This window comes from Mustela lutreola, chromosome 16 (assembly GCF_030435805.1).
Source record: "Mustela lutreola isolate mMusLut2 chromosome 16, mMusLut2.pri, whole genome shotgun sequence".
NCBI lineage: Eukaryota > Metazoa > Chordata > Mammalia > Carnivora > Mustelidae > Mustela > Mustela lutreola.
Window position 1 is genome coordinate 17,046,543 of NC_081305.1, and position 13,827 is coordinate 17,060,369.

Sequence of the window (13,827 nt, forward strand, 5' to 3'; positions counted from 1 at the left end):
TCAGTGGGTTAAGCGTCTGCCTTCAGCTCGGGTCAGGATCCTAGGGTCCTGGGATGGATCCCCACGTTGGGCTTCTTGCTCAGCGGGGAACCTGCTTCTCCCCTCTCCCTCCCCCCACCTTGAGCTCTCTCACACACACTGTTTCTCTCTCAAAGAAATAAAATCTTTAAAAAAATAAGTAAAGGAAAACATCTAATAATAAAAACTCAGCACTTCAAAGCTTTTGTTATAGGCCAGCCACTGAAAACGCTTTAGACATGCTAATCACAGCATTCTCTGTCAACCCTGTGAGGCAGGAAATATAATTTCATCCCCTTTTTAGAGGTGAGAGCACTGGGGCACAGAAAGGTAGAGCAACCTACCCAAGGTCATAGGGCAAGTAAGACATGAGTCAGAACCCGAACCCAGTCAATCCTGCTTCTCCTGCCTTCCCCAGATCATCTTTACTCCCCCCACTCAGGGGGCTCAAGGAGACTCTTTCCTTCACTTCACAGGATAAAAGAGAAATAAATGCTCAAGATTAAAGTCACAACCTTGACGTCAAATCTCTGTTGAAACCGGGAGCGCAACCTCACACACCTGGTAAATGAAGTTGGGTTTCCTTGGTTGAACCACCCCCCAGGTATTTAATTCCTAAAGTTTTTAAGCACTCCCGAGGTTCAGGTGAGAGGATTAGCAGAAAGGAGGAAGAAAAGAAAAAAAAAGGGTGAGAAATTCTAACTAGATTCTAAAGTCCAAAGAAAAATCAGCACAATTTACATGAAAGTTTCCAAATCAAAGACTCTAATGACAAGCTCTGAAACAGCCATCTGCAAGGCACGCGAGAGTGTTTCTTTATCAAGGCAGACTTAAGTCAGAAGGCACAGGAAGTACACCCACAAATTCTAATTTCTCCAGAAAGATTAAGTCATTACAAGCCCAGAAGCCAAGGTGGTAATGAAATTGGTCACGTGAACTTTACCAAGCAGCTGTGGAGCCCTGTCATTTCTGCAAAACCTCGGGTCCCTGCTCGCTACGAGGAGAAAGACCTACAGGCCAGTATCCTGGGAGTTATGACTAAAAGCGGGCACAAGTACCTGCTCCTAGGAGGATGAGGTCACAGATTCCAGCGGCTCCTGATAACCTCACCAGGAGAGGCAGCCTGGCCAGTGATTCAGAGCTCCACCCCACCTGGCAATAAGCAGCCAGGCTATTGTCCCAGGGCTGACTCAAGAGGTGACGTTTTCTACACAAAACACACTTTTCCCACAAATAACCTGGTCCTCTTGTTCCCTTTTCAAACACTCCTACACAACCAGGATGAAGAATTTGCGGGGGAGTTAGTTTGCGGCCTTTGAACGTCCCCATACTTCGTTCTGACTAAGCAGGTCTTGGGACACCGATATACCTGTGACCACCCCACCCCCAACACCCAATGTGCCCAAGAGTCATGATGCCTTTAGGACAATTTCATCCCCCTGCATGAGGTTAAGAGAACCAGATTTCAAGCCCTATTCCCCTCGGGCAACACACCAAGGATGGGTGGCATGGAAAGCACATTAGATCCTGGTTTCAATCTGATACCTTTTAAAGAAGATGTAGTGACAACTAGCTCTTGAGACTATTCCTCCAGAAAAATACCTGCCCAGTGATTAGCCACCCCCCATCTTTTTTTTCCCCTCTGGGGTGTAGTTGACATACAATATATTCTTCTCAGATGTACAACATAGTGAGTTACATTTAAACACTTCTTACAGAGAGATCAACAGATAAATCTAGCTACCATGTGTCACCATATAAAGTTGTAAGCTACTATTAACTATATTCCCTATGCTGTACAGTGTATCCTATGTCTTATTTTAATAACTGAAGTCTGTACCTTTTAAGAGAATAGTCTTTTCTTTTTAATAGACTAGTCTTTAAACTACATCAATATGGACTTTTAAAATAATACGGGAAGCCCTGCTCCATCAAAGACCTAGGCCAGGGGCGCCTGGGTGGCTCAATGGGTTAAAGCCTCTGCCTTCAGCTCAAGTCATGATCCCAGGGACCTGGGATGGAGCCCTGAATCAGGCTCTCTGCTCTGCGGGGAGCCTGTTTCCTCCTCTCTCTCTTTCTCTGCCTGCCTCTCTGCCTACTTGTGATCTCTCAGTCAAATAAATAAATCTTGGGGGAAAAAAAAAAAAGACCTAGTCCAATCTAACACCTCTTGAGCACACACTTCAAGTCTTCACATAAATGTGGTTTAGTGAGGATTCTCCCAGAACCCTCCACTCCGACACTTTTAGTTCTGTCCCCTTTCCTCCTGTATTGTTCTCCTTCCACAGACCACCATGCTGTCTCCTCCTGTCTCCTCTGACTAGAAGAGAAGTTACACAAGGGCAAGGATTTGAGGGTTTTGTCCTGCTATATCCTCAGTGCCCAGCTAAGCACAGTACTAGTGTTGGCAAGTGCCCAACAAAAATTTGTTCGGTGCTCAGACAGATGACCGCCATCTGGAAGGACTTCTCTTCCCCCTGAGACCTTCAGAGCAAGAATTACCTACCCAACCTCCACACTTGGTCGATCACAGTCTGGTTAGTTGCCTTGTCTTGCTGTAAAGAGCACAGGCTTTGCTGTGCTCTGGAGTCCAAAAGCCACCGGAACACCCAGCCACAGAACACCCAGCCAGGCTCTCCCCTTTCATGTCTGCCGGACCTGCACTAGCTTATCCTCTCAGAGCTACAACGGTCACTTCTCACGGGTTGTGGAGGTTTAAGGAGACAGACAGCACATGGGAAGATCTGGACACAGAGTAAGTACCTGTCAGTGCAATGTTATGTATGAGATCAGAAGATGAAACAGTAATGATTTTTTTGGTAAGTATATCTCAAATATTGCATGGGACATAGTAATAAAAAATTAAAACCACTACTTCTCTGAAATTCAAATATAACTGGGCATCCTGTACTTTTATTTGCTAGCCCTGGCAACTCTACAAATTAGGTTGCTACCCTCCTGAAGACAGGGTGATGAATCTTATATAATGATTTCTAACATTCTCTCTGACAAATAAATAAGTGAAGCATTTTAAAAGGTTTTACTTACTTATAAATAAATATATTTGAGAGAGAACAAACAAGAGAGTGTGAGAGAACTCTCTTGGTGGGGGTCAGAAGAGGGGGAAGCAGGCTCCCCTGAATAGGGAACCAATCCCAGGACCCCGGGATCATGACCTGTGCCAAATGCAGATGCTTCACTGACTGAGCCACCCAGGTGCCCCACCTTCTCAACATTTACTGATTCGATGGATTTTGTAGTTGTGAGATTTGTATCTTGGCCATGAGCTAATTAAGATGCCTTGAATTTCTGTATTGAGAGGTTTTTTTCTTTTGCATTTCACAAGTTTCTCCCAGGTTTCTGTGCATTGCCAAGAACCAGAAGAATGGATACCAGGTCTTTAACAATTAATGGCCCTGAAGGATGCTGCAGATACCCAGGAAGAAGGTGTTGGGTGCATCTGGGAGTCTCGCTCAAGGAAGGTGTTACCCAGACAATAGGAAACGAAACAGATGGCTCTGCTAGGCTCAGATCTCTGTTCAGATTTTGATCTGGTGCTTCCTTACACCCAGAAGTGTGGGGCAGAAATGGCTCCTCTGACCTTTAGACTCTAGATTGCAAGCTGTTTTGTTACAAGACAATTAGGTAAGGTTACACTAGGGGTGTGCAGGGCTCAGAGAAGCAGGGGAGTGCCAAGCAGAGACACATGCCCTGTGACTATCCCCTCCTCCTGTCCTTCTATGGCTCATACTGACAAAGTTATAGCTTTTCTTTAAAAACAAAAGCACCCCAGAATAGTTTGTTTTTGTTTTTTAAATTAACATATACTGTATTCTTTGCCTCAGGGGTACAGGTCAGTGAATCATCAGTCTTACACAATTCACAGCACTCACCATAGCACATACCCTCCCCAATATCCATAACCCAGCCACCCTATCCCTCCCCCATGACCCTAGAATTGTTTCCAAATACAAAAAGTATGTATAGTTCTATACACACACTCTGAAACCTCCTTTACTCATTCAGCAAACACTTACTGAGTACCTATTATGCGCCGGGCACTGTTCTAGATTCAATAAAGCCTGAAACTAAAACATGAAATTCCTTGACCTCCAGGCGCTTCTATTCTCCCGGGAGGAGAGAGAAAAATGGACAAAAGAAATAACTTGAAATACATAGCATGCCAGATGATGAAAAGTGCTCCAGAGGAGAATAAAGCAAAGGAAGAAGAAGGGAAGTGCGCGAAGGGGTAACTATCTCAAATAGTTTCAAGGGTTTCAAGGAGGTGACGTGTTAGCAAAAACTTGGATCTAGGGGTGCCTGGGTGGCTCAGTGGGTTAAGCCTCTGCCTCTGCTCAGCAGGGAGCCTGCTTCCTCCTCTCTCTGCCTGCCTTTCTGCCTACTTGTGATCTCTGTCAGATAAATAAACAAAATCATTAAAAAAAAACAAACCTTGGATCTAAATGAGTAAGCCATGAGTGTCTGTCAATAGAGCAAACAACTCTTGATCTTGGGGTCATGAGTTCAGGCCCCATGTTGGGCATAGAGCTTGCTTAAAAGTAAGTAAAATGAGGGGCACCTGAGTGGCTCAGTGGGTTGAGCCTCTGCCTTCAGCTCAGGTCATGATCTCCGGGTCCTGGGATTGAGGCCCACATCGGGCTCTCTGCTCAGCGGGGAGCCTGCTTCCTCCCCTCTCTCTGCCTACTTATGATCTCTCTGTCAAATAAATAAATAAAATCTTAAAAAAAAATAAGTAAAATGAGCGAGCCAATGTGGATATCAGAGAAAAGTATTATAGACACCAATAACAGCCAGTCAAAGGCCTTCAGGTAGAAGTGTGCCTGGTGCATTCTAGGTACAGTCAAGAAGAAATGATGGTAAGGGGTGGGGGGAAGTGCTGGGGGTGGGGGGACATCATGAAAGTTTTGCACATCACAGAAAGGACTTTGATGTACATTCTGTGTGAAATGGGGAGCCACTAGTGGATTTTGATTTTTAACTTTTTTAAAGAGTTTTTTATTTGTTGGAGAGTGAGCAAGCAAGAAAGCACAAGGAGGGGGAATGGGAGACAAAACACGCAGAGGGAGAAGCAGGCTCCCCAAGGAGCAGGGAGCCAGAAGAGGGACTCTGATCGAAAGGCAGCCACTTAAGCAACTGAGTCATCCAGGCATCCCTAACTTATTTTTTTGATTGAAGTATAATTTGCATATATTTTATTAGTTTCAGGTGTGCAACATACTATTCCCTATTTGTATTAACTTAAAATTTTAAAAACCCATCACTCTTGGTGGCTGGATGAAGACTGTTGGGGGAGAGGCAGAGGACACAGGGAGACCAGAAAGGAAGCTGTGGCATTAACCTAGATGAACACACTCTTAAAACTTCTTTTGGGAAAACTCTTCTGGGAACAGAAAAGGTGTATGAGTATGTCCGAATGCCAAACCACAGAAACAGGTGTTTTCCCTAGCCTTCAACTTGCCTAGGTACCATAAATCTGAAAGGCTTTCGGCTTATTACAAGCTCTCCTAATTACAAAGCCCACTAATTATTATCTAGGCCTTGGCCAATTATCTCACAGGGTCCTGTGCTGGCCACTGTTTATGATTTTGCTCAGGGTGAACAAGTTCAACCCTTCCAGTCGGGCTCCATTAGATCCCAGCAGTAACACCTGAGCTCACAGGATCCAGGCCCAGATCTCACTCACACCCTGAAAAAGTCCCAGTTGGAACCTTGGTAAATTTAGGACGCTTTCCCTCCCAACCCCTCAATCTGAATGCCACCTGAATTCCATTTTCAGAGACCCAGAAAGTTGAAGACACACAGAAAGGAAAAGAAGTGCACTTCAGCTAGCATTTATTTGGAAGGGGGAAAAAGGGAAACAGGACGGAAATGACCCACATGTGAAAGACAAGTGCCCCTTCAAAAGCAAAAGCAGCTGAAATCCAGCATCACAGTTAAAATTAGTGAGATCAGGAAGGTGTAAAGACACCTCTTCCAAGGGGAAAGGGAATTCCTTACCCTCAGATAGGTGACTTGGATTCCACTGGAGATGCAGCTGGGCAACAAGACATAGGAGGGGCATGATGAGTGTGGGTTTTGAATGATAAAAGTGTAAGACCGTTGCCCCACCTCTGCCACCTCCTGGGTCAGGGTGATAAGACTTTTTTACTGTAGACCACATATGTATTAACAAATAATAATAATAATAATAGAAAAGTAGGAGGAATAGAAAGAGAAAAACCAGGGCACCTGACTGGTTCAGCAGGTGGAGCATGCAACTCTTGATCTCAGGGTCGTGAGTTCAAGCCCCACTTTGGGCACAGAGATTACTTAAAAAACAAACAAATAAACAAACAAACAAAAAACGAAAGAGAAAACTCTGTTAACTGCAGACTAAAGTCCAAGGCCTTGGGATACTCTGACTTCAGCCTACATAGGCAGTCACATCCTGGGGTCCTCTCCTGCCAGCCACCTGTCCAAGAAAGCACAGCTCCAGCCTGGCTCCTTTATGCCCCGCCATGCCTTTGAGCACCCCAGTCCCAGTTCCTGGACAGTCTGTTCACCTTCTCTGTCTGGCTGAAACCCTCTCACTCACCAAAGTGATTGCTGAACACTTCCCCACCACACAGCCCTTCTCAGAAGGTAGAAGGTACTCGAATTACCCTCTGCAGGGGTCTCAAGAGATTTTTGCAATTTCCCTGAGAGCAAGAGCTGGGTCTTAAGTCAGTAACCCTAACACTGGCTACACAGTGGGGAGGGGCATGTGTACTGGCTACTTCCCTGGGTCCCCCATTCCTAGCCCATCAGCCCTTTTCTATACCCACAGAGCAGTCCTTTGCCAGCACGGCAGAAGGACCAGCCTTATCCCTTCTGGATCCACGGTGCCCATGAATCCCTGGCCTTATTTAAGCTGGACAGTCAGATGTTCAGACCCTGGCTGGCACCAGGTATCTACTCATTCAACATTTCTGACCTAGCTACTTGGTTGTCAAGGGCAATGAACCTGGTGGCAGCAGCAAACACCTGGGGAGCTTTTAAAAAAAAAAAAAAAAAGCCATATCCAGAACCCCACTCTCAGAGACTACAGCTCAGTGAGTGTGCAGGAGGGCAAATCTGCATCTTTGAGGTGTTCCAGGCGATTCAATACTTAGCCATGCAGGCGAGCCATACTCTCAGGGGCCGGGGCAGAGCATTTCTGGCAATGGGGAAACAGTATCCTCAAAGTACGTGTATTATGAAATAATTTTATTTTTTAAAGATTTAAAGTAAGCCACAACATGGAGCTCAAACTTCCAACCTGATATCAAGAATCCCATGATCTACCAACTGAGCCAGCCAGGTGCCCCATGAAAGAAATTTCGAATCAGAAGGGGTGTCTGGGTGTCTCAGGTAATAGTCTGCCTTTGGCTAAGGATGTGTCCTGGGGGGCCTGGAATTGAGCCCCATGTCATTGGGCTCCCTGCTCAGCCAGGAGTCTGCTTCTCCCTTTCACTCTGCCCCTCCCCCAATGCTCTCTCAAATAAATGAAAAAAAAAATAGAAGCTGACGATTTCAAGGTCATTTTGATCTTCCCATCCCAGCTGCTCCTTGCCCGACTCCTCCCACTCCAACTGCAAACAATATTCACGAGCAGGTCCACAGGCAGCCCCACCCAGGACACTGCACAGCGGCAAACGCCACAGAACTGCCTTTCCTAGCAAAGGGCATTTTGGTCTAGTCACTGTTTGCAGAGCAGTGTTTGCTTTAATGCAGAGCAGGGAGAGTGAGGAAACTGGTTTGGCTGGTTTACTGGGTGGGAAGAACAGAGGGAAAAGTTTGAACCGAAGGTAAAACACACAGTAGAGACTCCAACAGAAGGCACCGAACACTCCGAGGGCTTCAATATTTAATATTCATTGTGCACCTGGTACTACTGTGCCCATTTTATAGATGAGGAAATGAAGGCTTCTTTAGAGGGTAAAGTCATTGGTCAACATCTCAGCCGGCAAGGGGCATTCCTTAGGTTTCAATCTAGGCAGTCTGACTCAAGAACCTTCTAAATGATGGAAATGTGCCTGGGGCGTGGTGGGGGAGAGAGGAGGACTGGAGGTAGATTAAAGGAAGGAAAGGGAAGAGGAAATGTGCAAAAGAGTGGCTAAGCCCTCCCAGTGGTAGCAAGCATGAGCTGAGGTGTATGAAAGGTAAACTTAAATTAGTAAGAGAGAGACAGGAAGAAAGGCTACCTGGAGAATTTCTCTTAAATGACCAAAGATGACAAACACTTCAGAACGACTGCCCTTCCCCTTTCAGATTCAGGTTTGAGGGCTCCCACCTCTGTGCTCTGCCTCTCAGATGGAAGCACTCAGATGGAAGCACTTAATGAGGCAGTCCAACTTCCAGAACCACTAAAAGGGTGAGCAACCCTCACACGAGTCTTAGAAAGTTCACAGACTCACCTCTAACCAGTCCATTTGGATCAACATCTAGGGCTGGCCTGAGGCCAAAGATTTTAAGAGGTGGAAAAAAAATAAGAAAATGTATTTATTAATTCACTCATTTGTTTAAAATATCTGCGCGCCTACTCTGTCCCTAAGAAATAGGAGGCACCGTCTCATGGATCTTGGTGTCTTTGTATCATCTCACCTGCTTTATGTTCAGCCCACATCTGCTGATTCATTACTGCAACTCCCAAGTCTAGCCCAGGGCTTGCACTCTTACTTGTTGCCTAGCCAAATACACAAACATACACATTTAAGTCTCACAACAAACCACTTAATATTATTGCCCCCCCTTCACAGGGGGAACTGACGTTCACTGAAGTGATCTACCCAAGGTCACACAGCTAGAAGCTGAAAGGCAAACCTGGATCTTCCTTTTTTAAGATTTATTTACTAGAGAGACAGAGAACAAGTGGGGGAAAGGGCAGAGGAACAAGCAGACTTTCAGCTAAGCATGGAGCCAGGCTAGATCCCACCCTTGTGATCATGACCTCAGCCTGAAGTCAGACACTTAACCCACTGAGCCATCCAGGCGCTCCACACCTGGATCTTTCATGTGCTTACTCAAACTATCCTGACCAGCCAAACAGACTTCATTCCCCTCCTTGAAAGCCCAAAGCCCTGAAAGGAGATGGGAGTTGAGGCAGAGTGGAAACCCAGAAAGCCTGAATGGTGACAGGTGCCTCTCGGGGATTTAGGGTTTTGGCAGCTTCTGGGAGATGTGAGAGCGGACTGCTGGCTTATCTGGGGCTACACTTGGAAGGGATGTGTAACAGACACCAAGGTGAGCATTTCGGAAGAAAAGACTCACCCAATATAAAGCCCCAGACAGCGGAAAAAGGGATTTCCATATCCACCTGGCAGAGGCAGGGTGCCCCACGGGGGTGGGGGAGCAGCAGGCAGACTTCCTTACATAGGAAGTATGTAGGGAAGCCTCCCTCACAGACACAAAGACAAGAACAGGAGGAGGCAGGTCTCCTTCCTCAGTGAGCTCAGCACCAAGCCTTATCACCGATGTGAGTAATGGGGAAGTGAGTCCGAGGGGCGGGAGAGAAGGGATCTGATGATGTAAGGGAGATCCCAAAGCAGGTTTCTGTATTTGTATTTTTTTTTTTAAGCCCAGTTGAATTAGAAGGTTTGTACACGGTTTCTACCACCTTTCAGCACATCTTTGAGAAACGGGAAATGGATGTACTTAATCCACACACGTGGGTGCTTGCAAGCTAGGTCAATCCGTCTAGCAGCCAGAGCCCAAACCCAAAACATAAACCCTGTTTGCCCAAAACCAGGTGGTAGAGGAAGCAAAGCAAGGAAGTCATCGGTCTGAACATCTGCAGGCTCCCCCCGCCCCTACCCGACGCAGGCCTCCATCAAACTAAGGGCACTATGATGGTACTTCTCAGATCCCATACTGTCTAACGGCCTGGGTTTCTCAAACCAGTTTGTGCTAGGAAAAAGAAAATCAGAAATTCTAGAGAACTGGGTTATAGTTGTTTTTTCAAATACTCTCCATTCTAGAACCTGGAGAGAAACCAAGGAAATAAATATAAGGCTGAGACTATAGGGTCAATCATCTCACAGAGCACAACAATCACCCCAGCGAACCACCCCAGAGTCCCCGGAGTTTGGTTCAACTCTATCTGTGACACTCTATGGCCACTGGTGGACAAAAAGGAACAGGTTCCTTGTTTTCAAACTCCCATGAGGCAAAGTGTTTGTGGAGCCAATGTTTAAACCCGGTGCTAATGTCACATCCCTCCATTTCCTTGGATTCTCCAAAGACTGAGACCACCACCTTCCTTAGGTGCCTTTTTAAAATCACAAAGCTGGGACGCCTGGGTGGCTCAGTTGGTTAAGCAACCGCCTTCAGCTCAGGTCCCGATCCCAGCGTCCTGGGATCAAGTCCCACATCAGGCTCCTTGCTCAGCAGGGAGCCTGCTTCTCCCTCTGCTTCTGCCTGCCACTCTGCCTGTGCTCACTCTCTCTGACAAATAAATAAAATCTTAAAAAAAATAAAAATAAAAACACAAAGCCAGGGGGCGCCTGGGTGGCTCAGTGGCTTAAAGCATCTGCCTTCTGCTCAGGTCATGATCCCAGGGTCTGCATCAGGCTCTCTGCTTCCCTTCCTCTCTCTCTGCCTGCCTGCCTACTTGTAATCTGTCAAATAAATAAATAAAATCTTTTAAAAAATAAAATAAAAATAAAATCACAAAGCCAGTTCTCTGAGGTCGCACATTGATTTTACCAGAAGGGCACTCCTATCCTGGGCTAACTGGGTCATTCTACACAGGACTGGTAGGAAAGCCCAAAACAGGGAAATGTCAGAAAATCTGTTGAGTGGGGTGGGTCCTGGTTAGAAAGAAACTGAAACCAGCCACCCTACCGAGGAGCTCGCAGAGGCGGTCTCTCCCATCAAGATCGCCAGCTGCTGACTCCCTGCACTTCCTATGGAGTGTGACCCATCTCCATCACCACTACCTCCTCTCCTCCGGGTCCTGCCACATCAACATCTCTGCTCTCTCAGGCACACAGTGAAGATAACATCTACTTCACAATGGACACTACTTCCCCAAATGCCATCTTTCTCTCTCTCTTTTTTTTTTCCCCAGATTATTGAGCAGGTAATAGAACAGAAGACCAGCTGCGTGTCTCTGAGCAGATTACTTAATTGCCCAGTTTCCTAACCTGCAAAGTCAACCAAATAACGGTGCCTACCCTGCCCCAGAGTTTGGTTCAAAAGGAATAGGTGCCGCTATTAATAATAATGGCAGGGGTGCCTGGGTGGTTCAGTCGGTTAGGCGTCTGCCTTTGGCTTGGGTCATGAACCCGAGGTCCTGGGATTGAGCCCTGCATCTGGCTGCCTGGTTAGTGGGAAGCCTGCTACTTCCTCTCCCACTCCCCCTACTTATGTTCCCTCTCTTGCTGGGTCTCTGTCAAATAAATAAATAAAATCTTTAATAATAATGGTAATTTTTATATTATGTAGTAATGTTAGTGGGACAGACCAAGACCAAGACCCCTTGTCGGGGGAAAGGCAGGGTGCAGGAGCAGTGAAAGCCAGATTAACCCACATCTGGAGCTACCAAATGTCCTGAGGTACAGGAAAACAAAGTGACCAGCTCTTGTCTTGGACATCCCCATAGAGAGAAGCACTCACACTCCCAGTTTCTAACCCCTGCCTCAATCTTCAAGGCTGGGTAAACTGCCTCCTCCAAGAAGCCAGTCCTACCCACTGGTAGCCATCAAAACATCCCACGCCACCCACATTCTTTGGCACCTAAATGCCCACGTCCCACAGTGCCCTCTTAAGTGGGTCCTGGGACATTCTCCATAATCTGCTGGAATGTGACATGCCAACAGGCTGGAGTGTCCCTCTATCTCTTCAATTCATTCCTGGGTGCCCTGAACAGGGGTGGGCAGAATATCAACCATCGGCTAATGGCGGACCCACTGCAAAACCACACAAACACTTCCTTTCTGACTCAATAGAGAGCTCCACACAACACCAACAGGACCCAGAAAAGCAAATATGTTTAATCAATAAAACTGCAGTTTCTGTTTAAAAAAATGCCACCCACTGTTGGAACAACTTCCAAAATTCAAACAATCTTCACACAACAGCATGACTGCTGCTGTTTTCACGTGACCAAAGACTGGAAGAAGAAATGCAGTGAATTTCCTCTGGGAATCGTGGGTGATTTCTCACTTTAACAAGTGTTTTATAGTTACAATACTTGCCCCATCAACTAAAATCAAGAGGAAGGAGAACTCGTTTGGTAGAAAAGAAGCATCTGGGAAGTTAGTGAAACCAGAAGAGAAACCAAGCTTCCCTTGCTCTCTCACTCCTGCGAACAGTGAAGTGAAATAAAGCAAACCCTATAATCCTGATTATCATGGTGATACCGCCCAGAAATACATTGTGTGCTTTTTCATTCCCGGAATCAGAGCTATCTGGCTTTAAAAAAAAACAAACATTATTCCTTAGGGGAATGGTACCTGTATCGAAATTTTTCACCTCTTTGGGCAAATGCCAGAACCTAATAACCAGGACAGGGCACTTCGTAACTGAGATGGTGCAGAATGGGGCCTGGGAGTCAATTCAAATTCCTGCTCTCTGACCTTGGGCAAGTGGACTCCACCCTCTGAGCCTCTATTTCCTTATCGGCAAAGGGGAATTACTAAGCCCTCACCACCCTCCATCACACCAGGTTTCTGCAGTCTCAAATGACAGACTATCTCACAGGAAAGGCCTCTAAACGTTCCCTCCCCAACATCCCCATACAAGGGTAGCCCTCTCACCCACAGTGCTCAATCATGGCTAAAGTTGAGATCCCTACATCTGTGTCAACTCCAAAGGGGTATCTTTTGAACCAGGTAAAAGGGGCTTTGCCCAGGGGTGTGGGAGTACAATTTCCCAGACCCTTGCCACTCCCACCACACCCTGCTCAGGACTTACCTCTGCCCAGGACTCGGCCTCTCTCTAAATGTCGCCGGGGCACTGTGAACGTGTAACTGTCAGAGCCAAAGCCAGGACGACAGGGCCCTGGCTCCTGGCAGAGCCACGATGAGACCTAAGTAGGGAAAAGGTATGAAACCAGGGTGACCTGGGCGCGGCGGCGGAAGGGGGGGGGGGGGTCCCCTCCTGCCCACACCGAAACCAACTGCGCCTCCCCTCCCTCGCTCCCACAGTCGGCATTGTGGGAGGGAGCCACCCGCACCCCCAACCCCCAGGGCAAGTAGCCTCGCCAAACCCCTTCATTCCGAAACCTGCTGCCGCCAAGCCCCCAGGTACTCCCGGGAGAGGGGGCTGCTCTGTCAGCTGCTCCCCACCAGGCCACCAGGTGCCCCTTTCCTTCCCGTCTCCTTTTTCATTTCACTGGAGGCATCTTTACCCTACCCCACTTCACTTTCCACACACCGGGAACGCCCCCACTCCTAAGTCTACCTCCTCACAAGGAGGGGCTCTTCAACACCTTTTGAGTCCTTTATTATCCCGGTGGCGCCTCCAAACCTGTTTACAGTCTTTTCTTTGCACGGCAGGTGCCTTTATTTCTATTGATTTCCCTTCCCTTACCACAGGGGTCGTCCCCTTGACTTGCACTGGGACTCCTCTTCTCCGTATCCCGACGCCCCACGTCCCTCCACTGCCCGCCGCCAGCGCGGACTGCGGCCAGCCCGGGGGTCCCCCGAGTCCGCAGCGAGGGTCGCCCCCGCCCCCCACGCCTCGAGTATTTGCGGGAGGGAGTGGGCAAAGTCGCGCTCGCTCTCCACCCGCTCCCACTCCCACCTCCGTGGAGCCCAAGAGCGCGGCGCAGCCTCCAGGCCGTTCTCG

At 47.5% G+C, this 13,827-nt stretch overlaps 1 protein-coding gene across 1 annotated transcript in view; it reads right to left on the minus strand.

The window, feature by feature from the left end:
- The window catches only part of CDH1 (cadherin 1), an 83,519-nt gene that overhangs the window by 69,389 nt on the left and 303 nt on the right, over positions 1–13,827 (minus strand). Inside the window, exon 2 of the mRNA XM_059153711.1 lies at positions 12,952–13,066. Coding sequence (XP_059009694.1) covers positions 12,952–13,066 — 115 coding nt within the window. The remainder of the gene's footprint in view (positions 1–12,951; positions 13,067–13,827) is intronic.